This window comes from Coregonus clupeaformis, chromosome 33 (assembly GCF_020615455.1).
Source record: "Coregonus clupeaformis isolate EN_2021a chromosome 33, ASM2061545v1, whole genome shotgun sequence".
In the NCBI taxonomy this organism is placed as follows: domain Eukaryota; kingdom Metazoa; phylum Chordata; class Actinopteri; order Salmoniformes; family Salmonidae; genus Coregonus; species Coregonus clupeaformis.
The window spans coordinates 16,630,089-16,655,590 of NC_059224.1; the positions used below are offsets into that span (position 1 = coordinate 16,630,089).

General features: G+C 45.3%; 1 protein-coding gene across 1 annotated transcript in view; it reads right to left on the reverse strand.

Moving 5' to 3' along the window:
- Positions 1–4,969: 4,969 nt before the first annotated feature.
- LOC121548680 (bromo adjacent homology domain-containing 1 protein) overlaps positions 4,970–25,502 on the reverse strand; it is a 49,986-nt gene continuing 29,453 nt past the window's right edge. The window contains exons 2-8 of the mRNA XM_041860200.2: positions 9,685–11,505; positions 9,024–9,076; positions 8,718–8,972; positions 8,340–8,499; positions 6,886–6,965; positions 6,464–6,555; positions 4,970–6,130 (exon numbers count right to left, since the gene is read on the reverse strand). Of these exons, the coding sequence (XP_041716134.1) occupies positions 5,941–6,130; positions 6,464–6,555; positions 6,886–6,965; positions 8,340–8,499; positions 8,718–8,972; positions 9,024–9,076; positions 9,685–11,485 (2,631 nt within the window). The 5' untranslated portion in view covers positions 11,486–11,505 and the 3' untranslated portion in view covers positions 4,970–5,940. The remainder of the gene's footprint in view (positions 6,131–6,463; positions 6,556–6,885; positions 6,966–8,339; positions 8,500–8,717; positions 8,973–9,023; positions 9,077–9,684; positions 11,506–25,502) is intronic.

The window sequence follows — 25,502 nt, forward strand, 5'->3', positions numbered from 1 at the left end:
GTGATTCTCAGAAACAGACTGGTCATAGGGCAGTTCAGGCAAATGGGAGAAAAACATTTTGGTTGAAAAAAAAGAGAAATGATTTGTGTGGTGCCCATGGGCCTGTTAAGAAATATTATAATGATTTTAGAACAGAATTATCATAAAATCGCTAATTGGCTGCTATCCCATTTCACAGACGCCAGCCCAAAATGTAAAAAAATGGCCCAGTGTTTCAGAAATGCCAGGGCCGATTTCTGGTCCCAGTCCATCCTTACTGCTACTAATGTTTGAAGTTTGAGATCAAATCGTGAAAGCCTGCTGGAGCTGTTGTGTTGTCAGATCCTCCAGTGTAGTGTTCAGTGATCCCTGTCTGTAAGTCTGTGGGATGGACATCAGTAGCTATGCTGTGCTAGTGTCTGGCCACACAGAGCGCTGTACATTCCTAATGCCCTGTGCCGGGATAAGCATTGTACAAAGATGGGCCGAGGGCAATACGTCTCTGAAGAGGAGACCAAAGCCTGTGTCCTGAACCTGTAGTATAACTGACACCTTGTGGTCGTTGCTTGCAACTTACATACCAGTATACTTGATGACACTCACACACACACACACACACACAAGCGGCCATCAGATTGTTCGTTTTGCATTCAAATTTCAAAGCAACATACGGCAGAATCACAATAAAGAACACACCAAAGATTTTTTCACAAAGGACTTAAACTTTATAAATAGTCTTTCAATGGAACATTAAAATCAGCAGGGATTCTATAATTTTTACCAAAAACCCAAGAGATTTTCAGAGAGCATGACAAAGTGACACAGTTATCTGATACACACATCCTTTATCTACTCCAAAAATATCTAGACTTTTAGATCCCCCATTGTTAAATATATCAAAATATATGCTGACACTTAGCAGTAATACAGAAGACCACAAAAAGCAGAGTTTCAGGCTTGGTCGGGTGATTCGTTTTGGTGGACACTTCCTGGGTCAGTGAGAAGTGGAACGGTGGAGATCAGAGGTCAGGAACGTTTGACCCATGTCATCATGGAAACCATACGTACACATGACATATGACCATGTCCCAATAGCCCAAACATAATATACCATCTCCTTTCCTCACCCCTCTTCCCATTGGACTTTAAATGTTTAACAGTTAAATATCACACGACACCTATCCTATATCATTTTCCCCTCCTCAGTGACATAAATGAAAGGAGATGAGGAAAGTAAACGTTAAAGAGCTTTGGGACATAGCCAGGGTGTTCTATTCTGAAGTTGTCAGTGGGACACCCAATTTCTGTTCATGTAGTGCCCTCTACAGGTTCAATACTGAAAATACACGTCTGGGAGTAAAGCCATGTTGGGTCTGTCTGTGTGCTGATGGTGCAGAACAGCTGATCAGATCAAGTCTGTATCTTCAACCCTCATCTGAATCTACCCATAACAAAACAATGTGACTAAAGTCAAAATCACTCAATGAAGTGATAATTTATGATGTCACAAAAAATATCAGAGGCAAAACCCCACTAGACAGAACGCCAGAGAAAGTTAAAGTTTATCGTCCTAGAGCCAGGCTGTCTCAGGTTTAGAGTGACTCTGTCCTCTAATTGGACAGATCGATGAGGGGAGGGCTCAGGTGACCCCATTACCATGGCAACCTCCCAGACGTCAACCCCTAAGGTCAGCCAGGATGGCTACGGGTAGACGCTTCACTCCCTAAACCACAGATCTAGGATCAGCTTAGATTCACCCTCCACCCCCAATCCTAACCTTAACCATATAGGGGGATGAGGACATATCTGATCCTGGATCAGTGGTTAGAGTGTAACTTCTACCTTACCTAATTTTGTGTCAGAATGTGCTTTGGTCTTCTTCACCCCTGATGCCAAGTGGCATCTCTAGATAGAAACCAGCTCTGGTGCCAGTCTGTTTCTGCTGCAGCCAACCTGGCCATTGTTTGGCAGGGCAGTAATATAGCATTGTTACAGAAACAACCTTCTACACCGCTAGCTAGATAAGTACAAACTACTACAACCTCTGTGAATCTCCATTCAATAATTTAAATCTCCAAACTCATAAGTTACTAATAAAAAGAAACCGATCGTTTTTCATTATTGACCACGAAAGTCTTATAGCAAGAGGACTTTTTTCAATTAATTAAACACATTTTCCAAATAAGTTAAATTGAAATCTTTATATATTGTATTGGTTTACTCCATTTAAATATCTATGTATTCATTTTTAAATATAATCATCAGCTACAGGTCTTGCAAAAAAAATACTACTACTGCACTGTGCAATTGCTGTCTACAGAGGGTCAGGGGTGACAGAGTCAGGGTTCAAATATGTACACTTAATAATTTCATAAAACTCTATTTACAGTCCTCTTTTAGCTGGTATTTATATAGTATTCAGAAAGAAATTAAGTGGCAACAAATGCAAATCAATGCAAAGACCACAGCAGAGTACAGAGTCGGTTGCATCTCAAATGGCACCTTCTGGTTATTATTTCAAAGAATTCAACTCAGGTTGGTAACTACTTGGTACCAAATTATGCTTTTTCCAATGAATCCTTAAGAAACTAAAATGTAATGACTAAGTCAATATTAGGTAACTAACTGCCATTTTACCATGCAAATTCAAAGTAAATACCAGGTGAATACTGGACTGTAAAATAAAGTGTAACCAACATGTTTTAAGTAGGGACCTCAGATCTTGAACCAAAACGTAACCTAACCCTTCCCATTTCTCTTCTAGCAGGTTTTTGGTCAAATCTCCATTTATGACTTGTGATTCAAATTCAAAACTAAGCTAAAATAAAATAAAACAGTTTTTCTTCCTCGATTTACACATACATTTGTCAAAAATAGTCCCTCTGAAAAATATATTGCATATGCCATCTTAAGAAACTGACATAATAAAATATTTTCGCTAAGGAAAAATTGTAAAGTAGGAGAATATATATTACTTTTTTCAAAGAATCTGGGCACCAATAGCAACAAAATACCTATTGATAATATTTAAATTTAAACCTTTATATGATTTATCCGATACAAGCTTTGTTTAGTCGCTATTTTGGGGTATGATTCAAACTGTTAGAATGGTAAATGTTTCAGATGGCTTTTGGGTATTATTCAAAACTTTGCAGATTAGGAGCAAAGTCCAGCAATAGAACATTTGCACAGTAAGAAAGCAATCAAAAGGTAGTCTTTCCTATGAAAAAGTACTAACTCAGTCAGACACTGCCGCTTGTCTAGGACTAAACGTGACGGACAGACACTTCTGCAGAAGGTTACAAGGCAATGTTGAACTATTGTGGTTAAAAAACCAACACATCTCAATAATGCGTATCAAAAGGACATTTTTCAGAGATTCCAAGCCAAACCTCTGGAACGTCACATTACGTCAATCCGCACAGCGAGTTACACCAAGATGCCAACTCACACCTGAACCACCTGGACAGTGTGGATGAATAACAATAATACCAGTGTGGATCCACAATCTACAGGAATGATTTTTCATCGTACATATTATTTCATTAGATGATATGACAGGTTGGTTGGATAGCAGGTAACATATAAACCAGGGGTGGCCAGCCCTCCTCCTGGAGATCTACTGGGTATGCAGGTTTTTGCTCCAGCCCTGCTCCAACTAACACCCCTGCTTTTACTAAATCAGTTGTTAGAGCAGGGCTGGAGCAAAAGCCGGCATACCCAATAGCTCGCTAAGAGTAAGGTCGTCCACCCCTAAAGTAACACATAGATAGTATGCTGGCGGATGTCTCTAATAGTAAAACACATAAAGTAGTTATGCATTGATAAAGTTGCCATGACACAGCCTTAGTTTCCATTCTCTACTAAGCGCACAGACAGTGATAATACACAGTATTGTCCCCAGTTATAATATAACATATTAGTAGCTTAACATAAAATCAGAACACAATCATAGACGTTGTAATTAAGTAATGGATTAGTGCAATCTAACAAGGGAGGGAGGAGACGAGAGGAGGGAAGAGGACAAGAGAAGGAGGAGAGGAGTGGTGGTGCTCTGCTTTGTGACATCCTTTGGTTTATCTTGGAGAGGGCGGAGCTTTGAAGGATGGAAAGGGATGAGGGGATAGAAGTAGAATGAGTAGAATGGACAAAGTTTCACTACATGTGGACCAGCATCCATATTGGATGTACCATGTTGGAATGTTGAATAAAATGCTTATCACTCGGAATCTCTGAGGAAACCATGCATTTCTCAATGGCAAAGTGTTGACCGGGGTGAACTCGATGTGGATTTAGTCTGTGGTTTTGTACTTTTTTCCGTTCTACTCATCCAATTTCTATGCGGTGGGACTAGCTGCCTAAAGCTCTACCTGCAAGTCATAAGGCAAGTCATTGGGAACAACAGGGTTGCGTTCAGGAGAGTACAACATTACAGAAAGTTAAGATAGACATGTATAATAAGCAATGGGCTCTGCAATACATTACACTTCCATTTGAACGTTCTGGAACGTTTCACCCTTCTGAACAATCCAGAGAGGTGGACACTGACATCAACAACCCTCCTTCTGATAAGCCAATGCAGAGTAGGGGAGAGGTCAGCCCTCCGCAGTAAGGGGGCTCTCCATTGGACCGATGGACAAAAGCATGATGACAGTCCTGTTCTTAGGAACAGAAAAAGGGGGGTCAGGGGGGGGATTTCATCTCAAATGACCCTATTCTTCATATAGTGCCCTGTCTTTGACCAAAGCTCTATACAGCAGGGGTTCCCAATTACATTCAGCCGGGGACAATTATTTATTGAGCGGATGGTCGGGGGGCCAGAACATAGTTATAAATTATTTGTACACTGCAAATTGACCACAAGAATCCCAAACAGATATAGTATTTGACAAAAACATAATTTCACTGGGATACGATCATCTCTATGCGTGGGAATACTTGGGGTCAGATTTCCTAAATTAAAATAACTTTGAGCTGATTTCCTGGTGATTTTACAGTCTTTTATGTCCAACAACAAACATTATTTAAAAAGAAAATTACACATTTTTTTTTAAATCTGAAAACTTGGGGGGAACCCTGCTATACAGTAACAGTTCTCTACTAAGTAATGCACTTTATGGGGAATAGGGTATGATTTGAGACTCAGCCAGAGCTGCAGGTACTTGAGAATAGTGTATCGTGTTCTGTTCGGACAATGCAGGAGGGGAGGGTGAGACTTCCACTTCCTTTGTGAACCTGCACCTGTGGTTTCACTGCAGCCAACAGACTGAACACACATGTGGTCAGACTGAACACACACACACACAATACACCGCTGTCTGACACACGCCAGGGACATAAACCCTAATTGTGTATGTGTTTAAGCTGCAAGTGCCCTCTCGATCACAGCTGCCTCAGAGACAAACACAAATTAAGAAGAACTTTGTCATCATCACATCAGGCTCTAACATCAAAACAACGTCATGATGAGCCCAGTATGGCTCTGGTAGTGCAGTTCTTGGTCTTGTTAGGTCACCAACATGGCTGTCCATGCATATGGTGATGAGCCCTGGTATAGCAGGACATGGTTAACCAGGACAGTTGACTCTTTAGGTGCTGTGGAGGAGCAGATCTCTATGAAAGAATCCACCTCTCCCTTCACTCTAAGCCGGTACAGTTGTAGTTCCAGTTGAGGGGGTCAAAACTTCTCCTCCCTTGTAACAGTTGTAAAAGGGGGTAAGGTACTTCAGTACCCACTCCTTCAGCGCCATTCTGGGGACTCAGATATCAGTGGTCCCCCTCCAATAATTGATCCTTCAGCCGCCCTCCCTCCAGTTGACCAGAGTGCCTATCAGGGGTCAAGGGTTAATCAGGGGACCCCCAAAACACTTCAGGGGTTCCCCCTCTCATCCTTCAGCCCCATGTGTAGGAGTGTGTGTGCTCCACTACGGGTGGCTGTGTCTGTCTGTCCTCTGCTGCCCCCTACTGCAGGTTCTTGAGGATGCGTCCGTAACGGAAGTCATAGACGTGGCGGCAGAGGTACACCAGTTCGGGGTCTATGTTGGCGGGCACCTGGCGGTGGTCGGGGGGGTCGAAGTCTGAGGGGCAGGGGACCACTCTGGCAGTGCCAGGGGGCACACCGTCCACACGCCGCTTCACCAAGGCACAAAATCTATAGACAGAAAATCAAAGTGAGTTTTGAATGCAGTTCTCTTTTCTTTTCCCTCCTTCACTCTCCTACCTCCAGTCACGTCAACACGCTCCAGTAAGGTCTCTCCCTAAGAGTGCTTCTAGTGTCAGTGATGTGTGATATTACCCACTAAAGAATGCCTTGACGATGAAAGGTGCTAATTCAGAGACATCTTACCCTCTGCACTGGGCTAAAGCGAACAGCAAACGGCAAGGAGTTTCACCTACAATGGTGTGTGTGTTAATGATGGATACATGATCTTTCTCAGTGTGTGTGTGTGTGTGTGTGTGTGTGTGAATGTGTGTGGTTTCTTACCGACAGTACTGTGCTAGTGGGAGAACATAGCATCGGTCTTCGATGCAGGCCACACTGTTCTCGTCTTGATGCCGAGAGGCAAAAATCTCATTCTGAAAAGAGAGAAACAGACATAGAAATATAAATCACCACACAATCAAAGGTACAGAGACAAGATGGATGAGAGGCACGGAATCTCATTAGTCGTCTCATGTCTTGCATCTGCACTGATGGTGAAACAGAAGACGTGAAAGCAATATGGTGGAAGCCTACTGGAAATCTGCTTCCACTAGTTATGTCAGCACACATCAGTGCAGATGAAGGAAAGGAGACAAATAGAGGAGACAAGGAGAGGCCTCTTTAGACTATTGAGATGCAGCCAGAGTTGAGTTGAGTAGAGTTATCCCGAGTTGTTCTGTGGAGTCAGAGAGAGTTGTCCTCACCTCACAGTGCATGCTGGGGTCTCGGCCTCCCTGTGTGTGTTCAGGTCGATAGTACCAGAACAGGCTCATCATCAGCTCTCCTGAGGAGAAGAGAGACACACCCACACACACACACGGTCAAAACACCAGACAGGGTGACATGCAAACACTCACACAGCAGACAGTGAGACAACTACAGAGGATCAAAGGACCAGCCCAGTCTCTAACCAGCCAGACATAAGCAGCATTTCAGACATAAACAACCATTCACAGCCTACACACACACACACACACACACACACACACACACACACACACACACACACACACCAGGGTTTCCGTTAGCCAGAAATAGCTGTTTTTTGGTCCTCTGTAGCTCAGCTGGTAGAGCACGGCGCTTGTAACGCCAAGGTAGTGGGTTCGATCCCCGGGACCACCCATACACAAAAAAAAAATGTATGCACGCATGACTGTAAGTCGCTTTGGATAAAAGCGTCTGCTAAATGGCATATTATTATTATTATTATTATGGCCAATAAAAAAAATGAAAAGCTGATCAATAAAACTGTTGCAGGCCAAAATGACTGGGAGAAAAGAAAAATCCCATGGCAAAACAATGCTTTTTATTAATTGATAGAAATACCAGTCGATGTAAATACATTTGACCGTCATGCTTATCGGTCTATAGGTTAATTTGCATAATTTAGTGGAATTAAATTGGCCTGTGTATTTTCGTTAGTCATCATGTATCTTACTTATCCAACACAACTATCACACATGCACAGCATCCAGAGCCTATTCTGAGCGGGATTTCTCCTGCTGCTCCTCAGCTGGTTGCTGTTGGAGGAAAACATCTGCTTTTATAAGCCCATTCATTGCGCAACAATTCTAAATGCAATCGCATGTTAAAAACAGTTTGGTGCACGATTAAAAATAGCTACTATTTTTATTTCTCAACTGGTAATTGAAGAGCGCCTCCCATTCCCAAATAGGCATAGGCCTACGAGCTTGTGATTTGAAACAATCCACTTTTCTTTTTTAAATAAACTAATTATTCCCGATTCCTCTGTGGTCAAATCATGCTTTCTGGTGAAGTATTCTGTATAGACAGGAGTAATTATATAATTTACTTTTACTTCCCTGTTGGACCCACCGCTATGCCATTTCTCTCCTGTTCTATTGGTTTTCATATCAACTTTCTTTCGTTGTCCAGAAGCCAAAGGCATAATCCTAGTCATATTAGCAACCCATCCTAATTGTTGCATCTTTAGATTCCCCCTCTTTCTAAGTTTCTAACTCTGTCACATATGGAACCGCTATCAGGTGCACGGTTTAGAATGGTGTTTAGAAAATTAAAATCTTCCCGGTCACGTTGTCCAGCGCCACATTTTCCTAATGGAAACCCTGACACACACACACACATTATTATACCCCAACAACAGGTTCAGACATCCTGCTGTCTCTCTCTCTCTCACCAGATTTGGGGTCCTCCCATAGCGCTGATATCTTGGCGACGTAGGGCAGGGACTTCTTCCGGGGACCGGCGCGCAGCAGCACTGTGTCTCGGACACGTATCACTTCGCCGTCTCTCTGTACTCCTTCATAACACTGTCGCAAGGCCGTCTCGTCCTCCCCCTGATACACACACACACAGTCAAAACATAACACACACTTATCTTTATTGTCCAGTCACTGTCTACATCAGCAGTATTCTATCAGAGAGGACTCAGAACACATTCTCATTAACAACAATGAGCCAATTGAAAGATAGGGATGGTCAGGTTGCCATGGTAGTATGAGGGAAGTAAACTCTCAGTACCTCAACACACACACACACACTTGATCCCACCCACCGCAATGAACACTTCTTTCTCTGTGGGCACCCCTACAGGCAGCCACCCGTTGGTGGCCCGTCGGTGGCTGACCCTCTTCTGCTTGGCGGGGGACAGGCTGGGTGTCGGGGCTGGCTGTTTCTGGGACAGCCTGGTTCTCCCCATGGACAGAGAGCCGTTAGGGGGCTTGGAGCTCTGAGGGCACTCCTTGGCCAGCTTCAGCCTGGCCTGGGGCACGCTGCGGTCAGACAGGGGGGTGAGGAGACGGGGCTTGGCCTGGGTGGAGGAGGGGGTGGTGGGGAGGGGGCAGCCTGAGAGGGGGAGAGGGGGAGAGACCAGGAGGGAGGGGCTGTGGTCGCCCTGGGGGGAGGAGTAACCCTCTGGAGAGAGAGAGAACAGAGAGAAGGGAGGAAGAACAGACTAGTCAAAAATCTACTGTACAAACAAACAGACTGCTGTTTACTCCATAAACAATGCTACATAGGCCTAACTAAATGTCATGCTACATAGGCCTAACTAAATGTCATGCTACATAGGCCTAACTAAATGTCATGCTACATAGGCCTAACTAAATGTCATGCTACATAGGCCTAACTAAATGTCATGCTACATAGGCCTAACTAAATGTCATGCTACATAGGCCTAACTAAATGTCATGCTACATAGGCCTAACTAAATGTCATGCTACATAGGCCTAATCGATTCCTATGTCATGCTTTTCTCTGATTCCCTGTAGATACTGTTTGTTTACTGCAATGTACTCAATGTCTGTGACAGAGACACGTCTTCCTCTTGTAAGATAAACATAATTCAGTCACGATCACGCCAAATGGAGAGAAAACACACATGATAATAACACATCCTCATATATCCCTTATCAAATATATCTACAGTACATGCACTACATCATTCCAAACTACCACTACTTTTTCAAATCAGCATATAGGGCCTACTCAGTAGGCCTACATTCCCTGTGTCCTCCTCTTACCTGTCTTGATGCTGTGTGTACACCCAGAGCAGCCTGTGGAGAAAGAGCACCCCCTGCTGTTGACCGGCTGCATGGCTCTGTAGGTGTAGCCGCTGACCCGGCAGGCCTCGCTGTAGCAAGGCGTGCTGCTCACTGAGCCACAGAAGGCAGGATGGGCCAGCGTCGAGGAATGGGACACCGGAGGACCCAGCAGCTTGGAGCCAGACACCCTGCCGGGACATAGCGTCGAGGAGCCAAAGTTCAGAGGTCGCGAGCTGAGGTTGGCTGACGGCGCTCCGGGGTGTGTGGGATGGGCAATGTGGACGTAGTAGCTGGAGAAGCAGGCAGGGTCGGCGGTGCAGAGGCAGGGGTGGGGGCTGAGGGTCAGGGCTGCGTGAGAGTGGGGATGGGAGTGGGCCATGGAGGGTGACGTCACCAGGCACTCCCGTTTTACAGAGGTCAGGGCAGAGTTTAAAGGTCGTTCTTCGGAGTCGGCGTAGGCCTGCTGACCCAGGAACAAGGCTAGGCGGTGGCAGTACTCCACAGAGCCCTCTGGCGGGCAGCAGTAGTATGGGCTCAGCTCTGCCTCCACATGCTCCTCTTTGACGACGGGCTTCAGCGGGTAGGCTAGCATGCTGCGCGACTGGTAGCCTGGTTTGGTTAGCCGGTGGGTGCAACCGCCAGACTCCCACTCTACTTTGGGCTCAAAGTTGGACTTCTTGCAGGCAGAACAGCCTACCTCTTCTGGAATCAACTGCCTTCCCTTGTGCTTAGGCTGGCGGCCGCACGGTTTAAGAATCAGTCGCTGTTGCGGTTGCTTCTGCTTCACGTCAACTGATGCGGTGCTCGTAGCCTTGCAGTCCATCGTCGCAGTCGTTGATGTCGTTTTCACTCGCTGTTTGCTAGTCGCCGAAGTGCTCGTTAACTTTAGCAGCGCGGCAGCGTTGAGTCCAGCTAGCCGTCGGGGAGCAGGGGCGTGTAGCATCTGTAGAGTCATCAACCCTGTCTCTTTCTTCTGTCCTCTGTCTGGTTTGGCCGGTTTCTTGGGGACCTTCTTGGCCTTCCTGAGGCTTTGGCACGGTTCAGGCTTGTGCAATGCGGAGGCCTTGTTGCTGGCTCTTGGAGCATTAGGACCTCCGGCCACCCCGCGCTTGGCTGGATCTGTCCCCAGGAACGACTCACCGCTGGTGGGCTCATCCTGCTGTCTCCTGGCCTGTTTAGCAGCAGGCTGGCTCTCGCTGGGTCTCTCCAACAGCAGACTGTTCACAGCCTCAGCGTTGAGAGAAGCTAGTCGTCGTTTACGCGGCTCTGGAAATGGCGACCCCTGCTCATCACTGGGGGTTTTTGATTTAGATGTAGTTTTTGGTATCATCTTCTTCGCCAGGAATTTCCCCTTGGCTTTGTCTTTTCCTTTGTCCAGTTTCTTGCTCCGGGATTCAGGTTTGACGGGTGGTTGAGTGAGCGAATCATTCCCCCTCTCATTGGTGTCCTCCTGCTCCCGGATGTCCTTCTCCAGTCGGGTGAGCAAAACGTGACAGCTAAGTCCCTCCTCCTCCGAAGCCCCTGCCCTTCCTCGTAAGGGATAAGATTTCCTGCTCCGCCTCCTATTCCGCTCCGGAGTCTTCTCCCTCCTGTCCATCATCTCTTTAACCCCACCCCTTCCTCGCTTCGTCCCGCCCTTCTTCATGGTCCTGCCGAATCGCAGCGTGCGCTCAGGCCAGGCCCCGCCCATGGTCTCACCATGTAGCCTTCGGGGGCAGTGTTCCCGCGTCACTGTGCTGCGACTCTGGCTAAGAGAACCTTTGTTCTGGGCGTGGGTCATCACATGCTGCACCACTGGGCCTGGGGAGGAGAGACGCACTGTTAATGTCACTCCTAAAAACAGGGTAATACGGCCCGGGTCATATTCATTAGGCACAAAACTGAAGAAAACAGACTGAAACAAGGAGGGACTACCTGAATTTGTCCAATAAATGTGTTTTTATATTCTTATTTCTTATCGTTTTGCTACACTGTGTCCTAATGAATTAATCCTGGTATCTCTTTAAACCCTATCGCCTAAACCAGTGGTCACTGACCTTTTCTGAGTCAAGATCACTTTCGCAGTCAAAAAGCATGCTAAGATCTACCGCTCAGATTTAAACACGACTTAAAACATTTACCATTAACCTCATAAAAACAGTTCTGTAAGAATGAGGTTTGTGCAGTAGGCCTAATACATTATTACAGCATATTGGCTATATGCTTGATCTGCCAATATTGTTATTCTCAGACCATATTATATATCAAAACTTGAGCTTTGATAACAAAATATATCAGTTGGTGTACCACTTGTGAGGCACAGCTGAGCATAAATTGAAATCATTTGCAAATCATTTGCTTTTTTTTTACTGGACTGATGGTACCTGCACCTGATGGTCATGGTGCTTTCAAGACAACTGGGAACTCTGAAAAAAACGAGGTCAAATCATGACGTCAGTGATCTTCAGGTGGGAAAGTCGGGGGTCTAGAAATAGGTTTTTTTTCCCCCGAGTTCTCAATTGTCTTGAACGCAGCATTAGTCTCAGTGGAGGGACAGAGAGAGTAGCAGAGGGTACGCCTCTCACGGTACCTGCTCTCTCCTTCCTTTCCTCCGGTGAGACTGACCAGAGAGAGGGGACACCATCTTACACCTACTGGCGAAACTCGAGTCACTCTGCATCTGCCTCATGCACAAATTCATGTTGTTCCTCGATATTAAAATAGACACGACGAGCTGCTAATAATAATAATACAAATACAACTCATTCATTGCAGCTGCAGCGCGAGTGGAAGTAGGAAGAAGCGCGTTTTGTTTTGTAATAGTGTTAAATAAAAACTGTTGACAGTGCTGAATAAAAAAATAAAAAATATTAACTCACTCATAAAAACAGCAGTTCTTTACTGTATTCTTTGACAGTCTCTATGTGGTCATGATTTTAAAAGTTATTCAATGTTACGTGGGCTAGCATCAAACTTTGCTGTGGCCTGGGTCAAGGAAGCTCTGTAGGCACTGTGTTTTGAGCTATCTGATTGGCCAGCACAGTAGGCACACTCGATTTAGCCACAGATCTCCCTGTCCGCCGGGTAGGCAGAGTTTGTCTTTTCAGACAAATGAAATGGTTCAAAATGGAAGAAAAACGTTCCTTACCCGGCGCGCAGGGCTTCTGAATCAAGTGCACCTACCGCCAACAGCACAACACCATTTCTTTTTTTTAAAGGAGCACAAGCCTTTATTGTTGGCTTTTCTACAGAAATGTTTGGTGATCGCGATTTTCAAGGCATTCCTAGTTCATCGACCGGTTGGTGACCACTGGCCTAAACCCTTCTACATACAGTATATTCCATATACACATACACTTTCAGTTTTAACTGATATAAAAGTACTGCCCAGTTCCATTTTGATCTCTAGTTCCTTATCCTAGCCCTCCTACCCATCTGAAAAGACTGGACAGATGAAAGCACTATAGAAGCTCCACTTATGGAGCTAAGGATCTTGGGAGCGCTAGATGGAACATCACTACAGTGCATTCGGAAAGTATTCAGATCCCTTGACTTTTTCCATATTGTTATGTTACAGCCTTATTATAAAATTGATTAAATAAAAAATTTTGCTCATCAATCTACACACAACACCCCATAATGACAAAGCGAGAACAGGTTTTCAGAAATGTTTGCAAATGTATTAAAAATAAAAAAAATACCTTATTTACATAAGTATTCAGACCCTTTGCTATGAGACTCGAAATTGAGCTCAGGTGCATCCTGTTTCCATTGATCATCCTTGAGATGGTTATACAACTTGTGGTAAATTCAATTGATTGGACATGATTTGGAAAGGCACGCACACCTATCTATATAAGGTCCCACAGTTGACAGTGCATGTCAGAGCAAAAACCAAGCCATGAGGTCGAAGGAATTGTCCGTAGAGCTCCGAGACAGGATTGTGTCGAGGCACAGATCTGGGGAAGGGTACCAAAGAATTTCTGCAGCATTGAAGGTCCCAAAGAACACAGTGGCCTCCATCATTCTTAAATGGAAGAAGTTTGGAACCTCCAAAACTCTTCCTAGAGCTGGCCGCCTGGCCAAACTGAGCAATCGGGGGAGAAGGGCCTTGGACATGGAGGTGACCAAGAACCCGATGGTCACTCTGACAGAGCTCCAGAGTTCCTCTGGAGATGGGAGAACCTTCCAGTAGGACAACCATCTCTGCAGCACTCCACCAATAAGGCCTTTATGGTAGAGTTGCCAGACGGAAGCCACTCCTCAGTAAAAAGGCACATGACAGACTGCTTGGAGTTTGCCAAAAGGCACTGTGATGTCACGAGAGGCTACACAGCTTTCAGCGGGATTGCTCAAGTAGTGCAAGGAGACCAGGTTCAACCAAAACAAGGATTTTATTAAAGGTCTTGGGAAACTAACGAAAGTATAACACAATTCTGTTCTCTGGTGGCTCTTTAAGGGTTAACAGTTCAGGGATGTCTCTTCCACATCCAAAATCATAACTCTCCCTCGCTCAAATAACTTTTCCCCAGTCTTACTGTATTCCACGTTGCAGCTAGTGGCCAACCCAGCAAAACGTCCTTCCAAATGTCCCACACGTATTTCCACAGGTGCATATATCCAAAGGTGAGTATTTCCCCAAAGGTAAGTATCTCCAAATCCTTATATTCCTCATGGAAGTGGACGTGCAGCACTCTTGTCCTCCAGAGAGCCCAGGTTGGAGACTGTGTTACTTCACAACCCACACACCCCCTCAGTGTGTCTCTTCCCTTCCCAAACCTTCAGCTCATCAGCTCCTCATTTGTTTCAGCTGCGTGGGAAGATTGGCCATAGAGGGGTGGAGTTCCCGACCATACCAGCAGATGGAGCCATAGCTGTCTGGGTTTGCAGCCACCTCAGGGGGATGTAACGTCCCTCCAGGACACAGCCTCTCGTGACATCACACATCCCCTCCTCGGGACCGACGTCCTCGTCGGGGTAAAGGCAGCGAAGAAGGCATCACGCCGGGAGAGGGCGTCCGCATTGCCGTGGTGCTTGCCAGCCTGCTCTCTCTTCAACTCCTCCACCTCTAGGACCAGGGACTCAGCCTCCTGTTGTCTCTCCTTGAGTTTCTTACTGAACGCATCAGCCTTGGTTTTAGCAGAGTTTAGCTTCTGTTGAGCAGCTTTCAGTTCCTTCTCTCTCTCTGCCTCCGCATTCTTCATCTTGTTCTCCAACACCTTGTACTTCTCCTCTGCCTTCTTCTGGACCTCCTTACTACTGCGCAGGGTCTCCTCACACTCCTCGATGGTCCTGCGCAGCCTCTCCAGCTCCTCCTGTTGCTTATGGAAGGAGCTCTGTTGGAGTTTAGCCTGGAGGATATCTAACTCTTCTGTCTTCATGTCTAACTGTTGCTTTAACAAACGATACCTCTCAGCGGTCCCCTTCAGACCAGACAGTTCTTTGTCCAGATTCTGTAGCTCCGTCTCTGTGTCGGTCTGGGCACCTGCCATCCCTATCAGAGCCCGGGCGGGAGTGAGTAATTCGGAGGATTGCACCGGAGCCTTCCCAGGATGAGTCTTGCCTCTCCGTTTCCGAGGTACTCGGGTTATCCTCTCATAATATAATAATAATATGCCATTTAGCAGACGCTTTTATCCAAAGCGACTTACAGTCATGCGTGCATACATTTTTGTGTATGGGTGGTCCCGGGGATCGAACCCACTACCTTGGCGTTACAAGCGCCGTGCTCTACCAGCTGAGCTACAGAGGACCTCTCCTGAGACTCTCTCCAGAGTGGGTAAAAGGCTGGGCAGTCTCGTCCAATTAGGACAGGGACGGGGAGGGAATCAACCACCCCCGCCGTCGTGTGTATGGTTCCCCGTGTGCTGGTCATTGTAAGTTCAGTAATGGGGTATTCTCTGGTGTCCCCATGGACACAGGAAACTGGGAGGACTTTCCCCGGGGTCAGACACGTGGGGCCCACCAAATCCTTACGCACCAGGGTGGCCCGGCTACCAGAATCCAGTAAGGCCTCCACATCATGGTGATTCACAGTTACCGGGCAGGTGGGGGGTCGATCTGGGCCGCCATCTACGACTCCCAAGAGCGAGGCAAAACGATGTGTGGGTGCTGAGCTGGAGGACTCCGCAGTGGGCATAGGTTCATCGGCTGGTTTCCCACACTGCCAGGAGATATGTCCCATCTCCCCACACCGGTAACACTGTCGAGGTTCCCCATCCTGGTGTACTCTTCTTGGACCCGCCTGGTTTCTGGCTCCCCCTGGAGCCGGGATAAGTCCTGACGCGGCGGGGTTCGAGACCTTGGGGTCCTTTGGACGGGTTTTCCCCATTTGTGGTGGGGCCGCACTCCTGGGGTCTTTTCGGGAAGCATTCAGCATCTCCGCTGTGGCCTGGTACTTTTCCACAGCTTCCACGGTCAGATCAGCCGTGGTCAAGGCCTGTTGACTGATGAACCGTTTTGCCTCATAAGGCAGGGCGCGTAGGTAACGATCCACCACAACGGCCTCCACCACCGCCGCTGCTGTATTCCTCTGCGGATCCAGCCATTTCCTTGCGATTCGGACAAGTTCATGCATCTGCGCCCGAGGAGGTTGGTCTGGTTGGAAGGTCCAGCTGTGAAAGCGCTGGGCCATACCAAACTTTGTGAGTCCATATCTGCTGAGGATCTCAGACTTCAGGGCATCATAGTCAGTAACCTGGTCAGGGCCCAGGTCCCGGACAGCATTCAGCGATTCCCCGGTTAGAAAGGGGGCTAACAGACCAACCCACTGTTGCTTGGGCCAGGCTTCCCTAGTGGCCGTGGCCTCAAATGCATGCAGGTATGCCTCAATGTCATCGGTAGCTCCCATCTTAGATATAAAGTCACTTGCCTTTATTGGGCGGGTATTTTGGACAACCCTCTGTCTCTGCAACTGCAATTCCTCTGCCTTCAGAAGGTTGGCTTTCTTTTGCTCCTCCAAGAGAGCCACGTTTGCTTGCATCTGGGCGTGCTGGCCAGCAACAAGGGCTTTCAATATGTCCTCCATTTCAGTCGGGCGGGGAGCCTACGGCCAACTTGGAAAACTGGGTGATCAAACCTTCGATATCCTCCTCTGACATGCACTATTAACGCTTGAGCGTGCCCGTATTCTCCACCATCTGTGATGTCACGAGAGGCTACACAGCTTTCAGCGGGATTGCTCAAGTAGTGCAAGGAGACCAGGTTCAACCAAAACAAGGATTTTATTAAAGGTCTTGGGAAACTAACGAAAGTATAACACAATTCTGTTCTCTGGTGGCTCTTTAAGGGTTAACAGTTCAGGGATGTCTCTTCCACATCCAAAATCATAACTCTCCCTCGCTCAAATAACTTTTCCCCAGTCTTACTGTATTCCACGTTGCAGCTAGTGGCCAACCCAGCAAAACGTCCTTCCAAATGTCCCACACGTATTTCCACAGGTGCATATATCCAAAGGTGAGTATTTCCCCAAAGGTAAGTATCTCCAAATCCTTATATTCCTCATGGAAGTGGACGTGCAGCACTCTTGTCCTCCAGAGAGCCCAGGTTGGAGACTGTGTTACTTCACAACCCACACACCCCCTCAGTGTGTCTCTTCCCTTCCCAAACCTTCAGCTCATCAGCTCCTCATTTGTTTCAGCTGCGTGGGAAGATTGGCCATAGAGGGGTGGAGTTCCCGACCATACCAGCAGATGGAGCCATAGCTGTCTGGGTTTGCAGCCACCTCAGGGGGATGTAACGTCCCTCCAGGACACAGCCTCTCGTGACATCACAGCACCTAAAGACTCATGGTCTGATAAACAAGATTCTCTGGTCTGATGAAACCAAGATTTGGCCTGAATGTCAACCGTCACGTCTGGAGGAAACCTGGCACCATCCCTACGGTGAAGCATGGTGGTGGCAGCATCATGCTGTGGGGTTGTTTTTCAGCGGCAGGGACTGGGAGACTAGTTAGGATCGAGGGAAAGAAGAACGGAGCAAAATACAGAGAGATCCTTGATGAAAACCTGCTCCAGAGCGCTCAGGACCTCAGACTGGGGCGAAGGTTCACCTTCCAACAGGACAACGACCCTAAGCACACAGCCAAGACAACGCAGGAGTGGCATCGGGACAAGTCTCAATGTCCTTGAGTGGCCCAGCCAGAGCCTGGGACTTGAACCCGATCGAACATATCTGGAGAGACCTGAAAATAGCTGTGCAACGACGCTGCCCATCAAACATGACAGAGCTTGAGAGGACCTGCAGAGAAGAATGGGAGAAACTCCCCAAACACAGGTGTGCCGAGCTTGTAGTGTCATACCCAAGAAGACTCAAGGCTGTACTTGCTGCCAAAGGTGCTTCAACAAAGTACTGAGTAAAGGGTATGAATACTTACATAAATGTGATATTTCCGTTTTAAATCTTTGATAAATCTGCTAAAATGTCTAAAAACCTGTTTTTGCTTTGTCATTATGGGGTATTGTATGTAGATTGATGAGGGGCGGAAAACAATTTAATCAATTTTAGAATAAGGCTGTAACGTAACAAAATGTGTAAAAAGTGAAGTGGTCTGAATACTTTCCGAACGCACTGTATACTGATTACTCATACTCTGCTATTCATTTCCTACAGTGACGTGGTAGGGCACCTAGGGGAAGGGCATAGGGGCTGAAATGAAACCATGCCAACAGGAGCCACATACCACAGAGAAGGTGGGTATCTTATCTATGTCTACAACAATACATTCCGCAGGAGAGAGAACTGTGTATTTAAAAGTTGCCTAAAATGAATTGTACCTTTTTATCCATTACCTTCACTTAGAGTCAAACATGATCATATGTCTCAATCAACAGTCTGGTAGAATCAGGAGTATTTTTGTTATAAGCAAACTCAATAAAAGGGATGAATAAATGTAATGTAATATGCTTTACGAAGAATCCAAACAGCCATTACAAGAGACATTTGATTCTTATCATCCAACAGTAGGGCTATTGATGGTCATTGACACTGTCCTAAGTGTTTGGAAATGTATACTGAAGCTGAAAAAAGTCGACTCATTATGTCTACATTATGAACAATAAAATGAATTACCCTATAATTAGGGCTGGCACAATTACAATATAACCGTGTAACTGACAGTTATGGAAGAAGACCGTCATGAAAATAAAATAACCGTCAAAAAAATATATATATATACAGTACCAGTCCAAAGTTTGGACACACCTACTCATTCCAGGGCTTTTCTTTATATTTACTACTTTCTACATTGTAGAATAATAATGAAGACATCAAAACGATGAAATAACACATATGGAATCATGTAGTAACCAAAAAAGTGTTAAACAAATCAAAATATATTTGAGATTTGAGATTCTTCAAAGTAGCCACCCTTTGCCTTGATGACAGCTTTGCACACTCTTGGCATTCTCTCAACCAGCTTCATGAGGTAGTCACCTGGAAAGCATTTCAATTAACAGCTGTGCCTTGTTAATTTGTGGAATTTATTTCCTTCTTAATGCGTTTGAGCCAATCAGTTGTGTTGTGACAAGGTAGGGGTTGTATACAGAAGATAGCCCTATTTGGTAAAAGACCAAGTCCATATTATGGCAAGAACAGCTCAAATAAGCAAAGAGAAACAACAGCCCATCATTACTTGTAGACATGAAGGTCAGTCAATCCGGAAAATGTCAAGAACTTTGAAAGTTTCTTCAAGTGCAGTCGCAAAAACCTTCAAGCGCTACGATGAAACTGGCTCTCATGAGGACCGCCACAGGAAAGGAAGACCCAGAGTTACCTCTGCTGCAGAGGATAAGTTCATTAGAGTTAACTGAAACCTCAGAAATTGCAGGCCAAATAAATGCTTCACAGAGTTCAAGTAACAGACACATCTCAACATCAACTGTTCAGAGGAGACTGCGTGAATCAGGCCTTCATGGTCGAATTGCTGCAAAGAAACCACTACTAAAGTGGTACCGGAGCGCCAAGTCTAGGTCCAAAAGGCTTCTTAACAGCTTCTACCCCCCAAGCCATAATACTCCTGAACAGCTAATCATGGCTACCCTGACTTTTTGCATTGTCCCCCCACCAAACCCCACCCCCTCTTTTACGCTGCTGCTACTCTGTTTATTAACTATGCAGTCACTTTAACGCTACCCACATGTACATATTACCTCAATTACATCGACTAACCTGTGCCCCCGCACATTGACTCTGTACTAGTACCCCCTGTATATAGCCTCCCTACTGTTATTTTATTTTACTGCTGCTCTTTAATTATTTGTTATTTAAATTTTTACTTATCTATTTTTTTACTTAACACTTATTTTTCTTAAAACTGCATTGTTGGTTAAGGTAAGTAAGCATTTCACTGTAAGGTCTACACCGGTTGTATTCGGTGCATGTGGCAAATAACATTTGATTTGATTTTAAAGGACACCAATAAGAAGAGGAGACTTGCTTGGGCCAAGAAACACGAGCAATGGACATTAGACCGGTGGAAATCTGTCCTTTGGACTGATGAGTCCAGATTTGAGATTTTTGGTTCCAACCGCCGTGTCTTTGTGAGATGATCTCCGCATGTGTGGCTCCCACCGTGAAGCATGGAGGAGGAGGTGTGATGGTGTGGGGGTGCTTTGCTGGTGACACTGTCTGTGATTTATTTAGAATTCAAGGCACACTTAACTAGCATGGCTTCCACAGCATTCTGCAGCGATACGTCATCCCATCTGGTTTGCGCTTAGTGGGACTATCATTTGTTTTTCAACAGGACAATGACCCAAAACACACCTCCAGGCTGTGTAAGGGCTTTTTGACCAAGGAGAGTGATGGAGTGCTGCATCAGATTACCTGGCCTCCACAATCACTGACCTCAACCCAATTGAGATGATTTGGGATGAGTTAGACCGCAGAGTGAAGGAAAATCAGCCAACAAGTGCTCAGCATATGTGGGAACTCCTTCAAGACTGTTGGAAACGCATTCCAGGTAAAGCTGGTTGAGAGAATGCCAAGAGTGTGCAAAGCTATCATCAAGGCAAAGGGTGGCTACTTTGAAGAATCTAAAATATATTTTGATTTGATTTGTTTAACACTTTTTTGGTTACCACATGATTCCATGTGTGTCATTTCATAGTTTTGATGTCTTCACTATTATTCTACAATGTAGAAAATAGTTTAAAAAATAAAGAAAAACCCTGGACTGAGTAGGTGTGTCCAAACTTTTGACTGGTACTGTGTGCGTGTGTGTGTGTGTGTGTGTGTGTGTGAGTGAGAGATATATATATATATATATATATACACACACACACACATATACAGTATCTCACAAAAGTGAGTACACCCCTCACATTTTTGTAGATATGAGTATATCTTTTCATGTGACAACACTGAAGAAATGACACTTTGCTACAATGTAAAGTAGTGAGTGTACAGCTTGTATAACAGTGTAAATTTGCTGTCCCCTCAAAATAACTCAACACAGCCATTCATGTCTAAACCGCTGGCAACAAAAGTGAGTACACCCCTAAGTGAAAATGTCCAAATTGGGCCCAATTAGCCATTTTCCCTCCCCGGTGTCATGTGACTCGTTAGTGTTACAAGGTCTCAGGTGTGAATGGGGAGCAGGTGTGTTAAATTTGGTGTCATCGCTCTCACACTTCATCATACTGGTCACTGGAAGTTCAACATGGCACCTCATGGCAAAGAACTCTCTGAGGATCTGAAAAAAAGAATTGTTGCTCTACATAAAGATGGCCTGGGCTATAAGAAGATTGCCAAGACCCTGAAACTGAGCTGCAGCACGGTGGCCAAGACCATACAGCGGTTTAACAGGACAGGTTCCACTCAGAACAGGCCTCACCATGGTCGACCAAAGAAGTTGAGTGCACGTGCTCAGCGTCATATCCAGAGGTTGTCTTTGGGAAATAGACGTATGAGTGCTGCCAGCATTGCTGCAGAGGCCGAAGGGGTGGGGGGGTCAGCCTGTCAGTGCTCAGACCATACGCCGCACACTGCATCAAATTGGTCTGCATGGCTGTTGTCCCAGAAGGAAGCCTCTTCTAAAGATGATGCACAAGAAAGCCCGCAAACAGTTTGCTGAAGACAAGCAGACTGAGGACATGGATTACTGCAACCATGTCCTGTGGTCTGATGAGACCAAGATAAACTTATTTGGTTCAGATGGTGTCAAGCGTGTGTGGCGGCAACCAGGTGAAGAGTACAAAGACAAGTGTGTCTTGCCTACAGTCAAGCATGGTGGTGGGAGTGTCATGGTCTGGGGCTGCATGAGTGCTGCCGGCACTGGGGAGCTACAGTTCATTGAGGGAACCATGAATGCCAACATGTACTGTGACATACTGAAGCAGAGCATGATCCCCTCCCTTCGGAGACTGGGACGCAGGGCAGTATTCCAACATGATAACGACCCTAAACACACCTCCAAGACGACCACTGCCTTGCTAAAGAAGCTGAGGGTAAAGGAGATGGACTGGCCAAGCATGTCTCCAGACCTAAACCCTATTGAGCATCTGTGGGGCCTCCTCAAACGGAAGGTGGAGGAGTGCAAGGTCTCTAACATCCACCAGCTCCGTGATGTCGTCATGGAGGAGTGGAAGAGGACTCCAGTGGCAACCTGTGGTGAACTCCATGCCCAAGAGGGTTAAGGCTGTGCTGGAAAATGATGGTGGCCACACAAAATATTGACACTTTGGGCCCAATTTGGACATTTTCACTTAGGGGTGTACTCACTTTTGTTGCCAGCGGTTTAGACATTAATGGCTGTGTGTTGAGTTATTTTGAGGGGACAGCAAATGTACACTGTTATACAAGCTGTACACTCACTACTATACATTGAAGCAAAGTGTAATTTCTTCAGTGTTGTCACATGAAAATATTTACAAAAATGTGAGGGGTGTACAACAGCAAAGGACCTTGTGAAGATGCTGGAGTAAACAGGTACAAAAGTATCTATATCCACAGTAAAATGAGTCCTATATCGAATTAACCTAAAATGCCGCTCAGCAAGGAAGAAGCCACTGCTCCAAAACCGCCATAAAAAAGCCAGACTACGGTTTGGAACTGCACATGGGGACAAAGATCGTACTTTTTGGAGAAATGTCCTCTGGTCTGATGAAACAAAAATAGAACTGTTTGGCCATAATGACCATCGTTATGTTTGAGGGAAAAAGGGGGTTCCTTGCAAGCCGAAGAACACCATCCCAACCGAGAAGCACGGGGGTGGCAGCATCATGCTGTGGGGGTGGCTTTGCTGCAGAAGGGACTGGTGCACTTCACAAAATAGATGGCATCATGAGGAAGGAAAATTATGTGGATATATTGAAGCAACATCTCAAGACATCAGTCAGGAAGTTAAAGCTTGGTCGCAAATGGGTCTTCCAAATGGACAATGACCCCAAGCATACTTCCAAAGTTGTGGCAAAATGGCTTAAGGACAACAAAGTCAAGGTATTGGAGTGGCCATCACAAAGCCCTGACCTCAATCCTATAGAAAATGTGTGGGCAGAACTGAAAAAGTGTGTGCGACAAAGGAGGCCTACAAACCTGACTCAGTTACACAAGCTCTGTCAGGACGAATGGGCCAACATTCACCCAACTTATTGTGGGAAGCTTGTGGAAGGCTACCCGACACGTTTGACCCAAGTTAAACAATTTAAAGGCAATGCTACCAAATACTAATTGAGTGTATGTACATTTCTGACCCACTGGGAATGTGATTAAATAAATAAAAGCTGAAATAAATCATTATCTCTACTATTATTCTGACATTTCACATTCTTAAAATAAAGTGGTGATCCTAACTGACCTAAAACAGGGAATTTTTACTAGGATTAAATGTCAGGAATTGTGAAAAACTGAGTTTAAATGTATTTGGCTAAGGTGTATGTAAACTTCAGACTTTATATACACACACACACACACACACACACACACACACACACACACATATATATATATACACATATACATATATACACATATACATATATATATATATATATATACACACACACATATACATATATACACATATACATATATATATATACACACACACATATACATACCTATATACATATACATACCTATATACACACACACACACATACATACATACATACATACATACATACAGTGGGGAAAAAAAGTATTTAGTCAGCCACCAATTGTGCAAGTTCTCCCACTTAAAAAGATGAGAGAGGCCTGTAATTTTCATCATAGGTACACATCAACTATGACAGACAAATTGAGAAGAAAAAAAATCCAGAACATCACATTGTAGGATTTTTAATGAATTTATTTGCACATTATGGTGGAAAATAAGTATTTGGTCACCTACAAACAAGCAAGATTTCTGGCTCTCACAGACCTGTAACTTCTTCTTTAAGAGGCCCCTCTGTCCTCCACTCGTTACCTGTATTAATGGCACCTGTTTGAACTTGTTATCAGTATAAAATACACCTGTCCACAACCTTTTTTTAATTTTTATTTATTTATTTATTTCACCTTTATTTAGCCAGGTAAGCCAGTTGAGAACAGGTTCTCATTTACAACTGCGACCTGGCCAACCTCAAACAGTCACACTCCAAACTCCACTATGGCCAAGACCAAAGAGCTGTCAAAGGACACCAGAAACAAAATTGTAGACCTGCACCAGGCTGGGAAGACTGAATCTGCAATAGGTAAGCAGCTTGGTTTGAAGAAATCAACTGTGGGAGCAATTATTAGGAAATGGAAGACATACAAGACCACTGATAATCTCCCTCGATCTGGGGCTCCACGCAAGATCTCACCCCGTGGGGTCAAAATGATCACAAGAACGGTGAGCAAAAATCCCAGAACCACACGGGGGGACCTAGTGAATGACCTGCAGAGAGCTGGGACCAAAGTAACAAAGCCTACCATCAGTAACACACTACGCCGCCAGGGAATCAAATCCTGCAGTGCAAGACGTGTCCCCCTGCTTAAGCCAGTACATGTCCAGGCCCGTCTGAAGTTTGCTAGAGTGCATTTGGATGATCCAGAAGAGGATTGGGAGAATGTCATATGGTCAGATGAAACCAAAATAGAACTTTTTGGTAAAAACTCAACTCGTCATGTTTGGAGGACAAAGAATTCTGAGTTGCATCCAAAGAACACCATACCTACTGTGAAGTATGGGGGTGGAAACATCATGCTTTGGGGCTGTTTTTCTGCAAAGGGACCAGGACGACTGATCCGTGTAAAGGAAAGAATGAATGGGGCCATGTATCGTGAGATTTTGAATGAAAACCTCCTTCCATCAGCAAGGGCATTGAAGATGAAACGTGGCTGGGTCTTTCAGCATGACAATGATCCCAAACACACCGCCCGGGCAACGAAGGAGTGGCTTCGTAAGAAGCATTTCAAGGTCCTGGAGTGGCCTAGCCAGTCTCCAGATCTCAACCCCATAGAAAATCTTTGGAGGGAGTTGAAAGTCCGTGTTGCCCAGCGACAGCCCCAAAACATCACTGCTCTAGAGGAGATCTGCATGGAGGAATGGGCCAAAATACCAGCAACAGTGTGTGAAAACCTTGTGAAGACTTACAGAAAACGTTTGACCTGTGTCATTGCTAACAATGGGTATATAACAAAGTATTGAGAAACCTTTGTTATTGACCAAATACTTATTTTCCACCATAATTTGCAAATAAATTCATTAGAAATCCTACAATGTGATTTTCTGGATTTTTTTTCTCCTCATTTTGTCTGTCATAGTTGACGTGTACCTATGATGAAAATTACAGGCCTCTCTCATCTTTTTAAGTGGGAGAACTTGCACAATTGGTGGCTGACTAAATACTTATTTT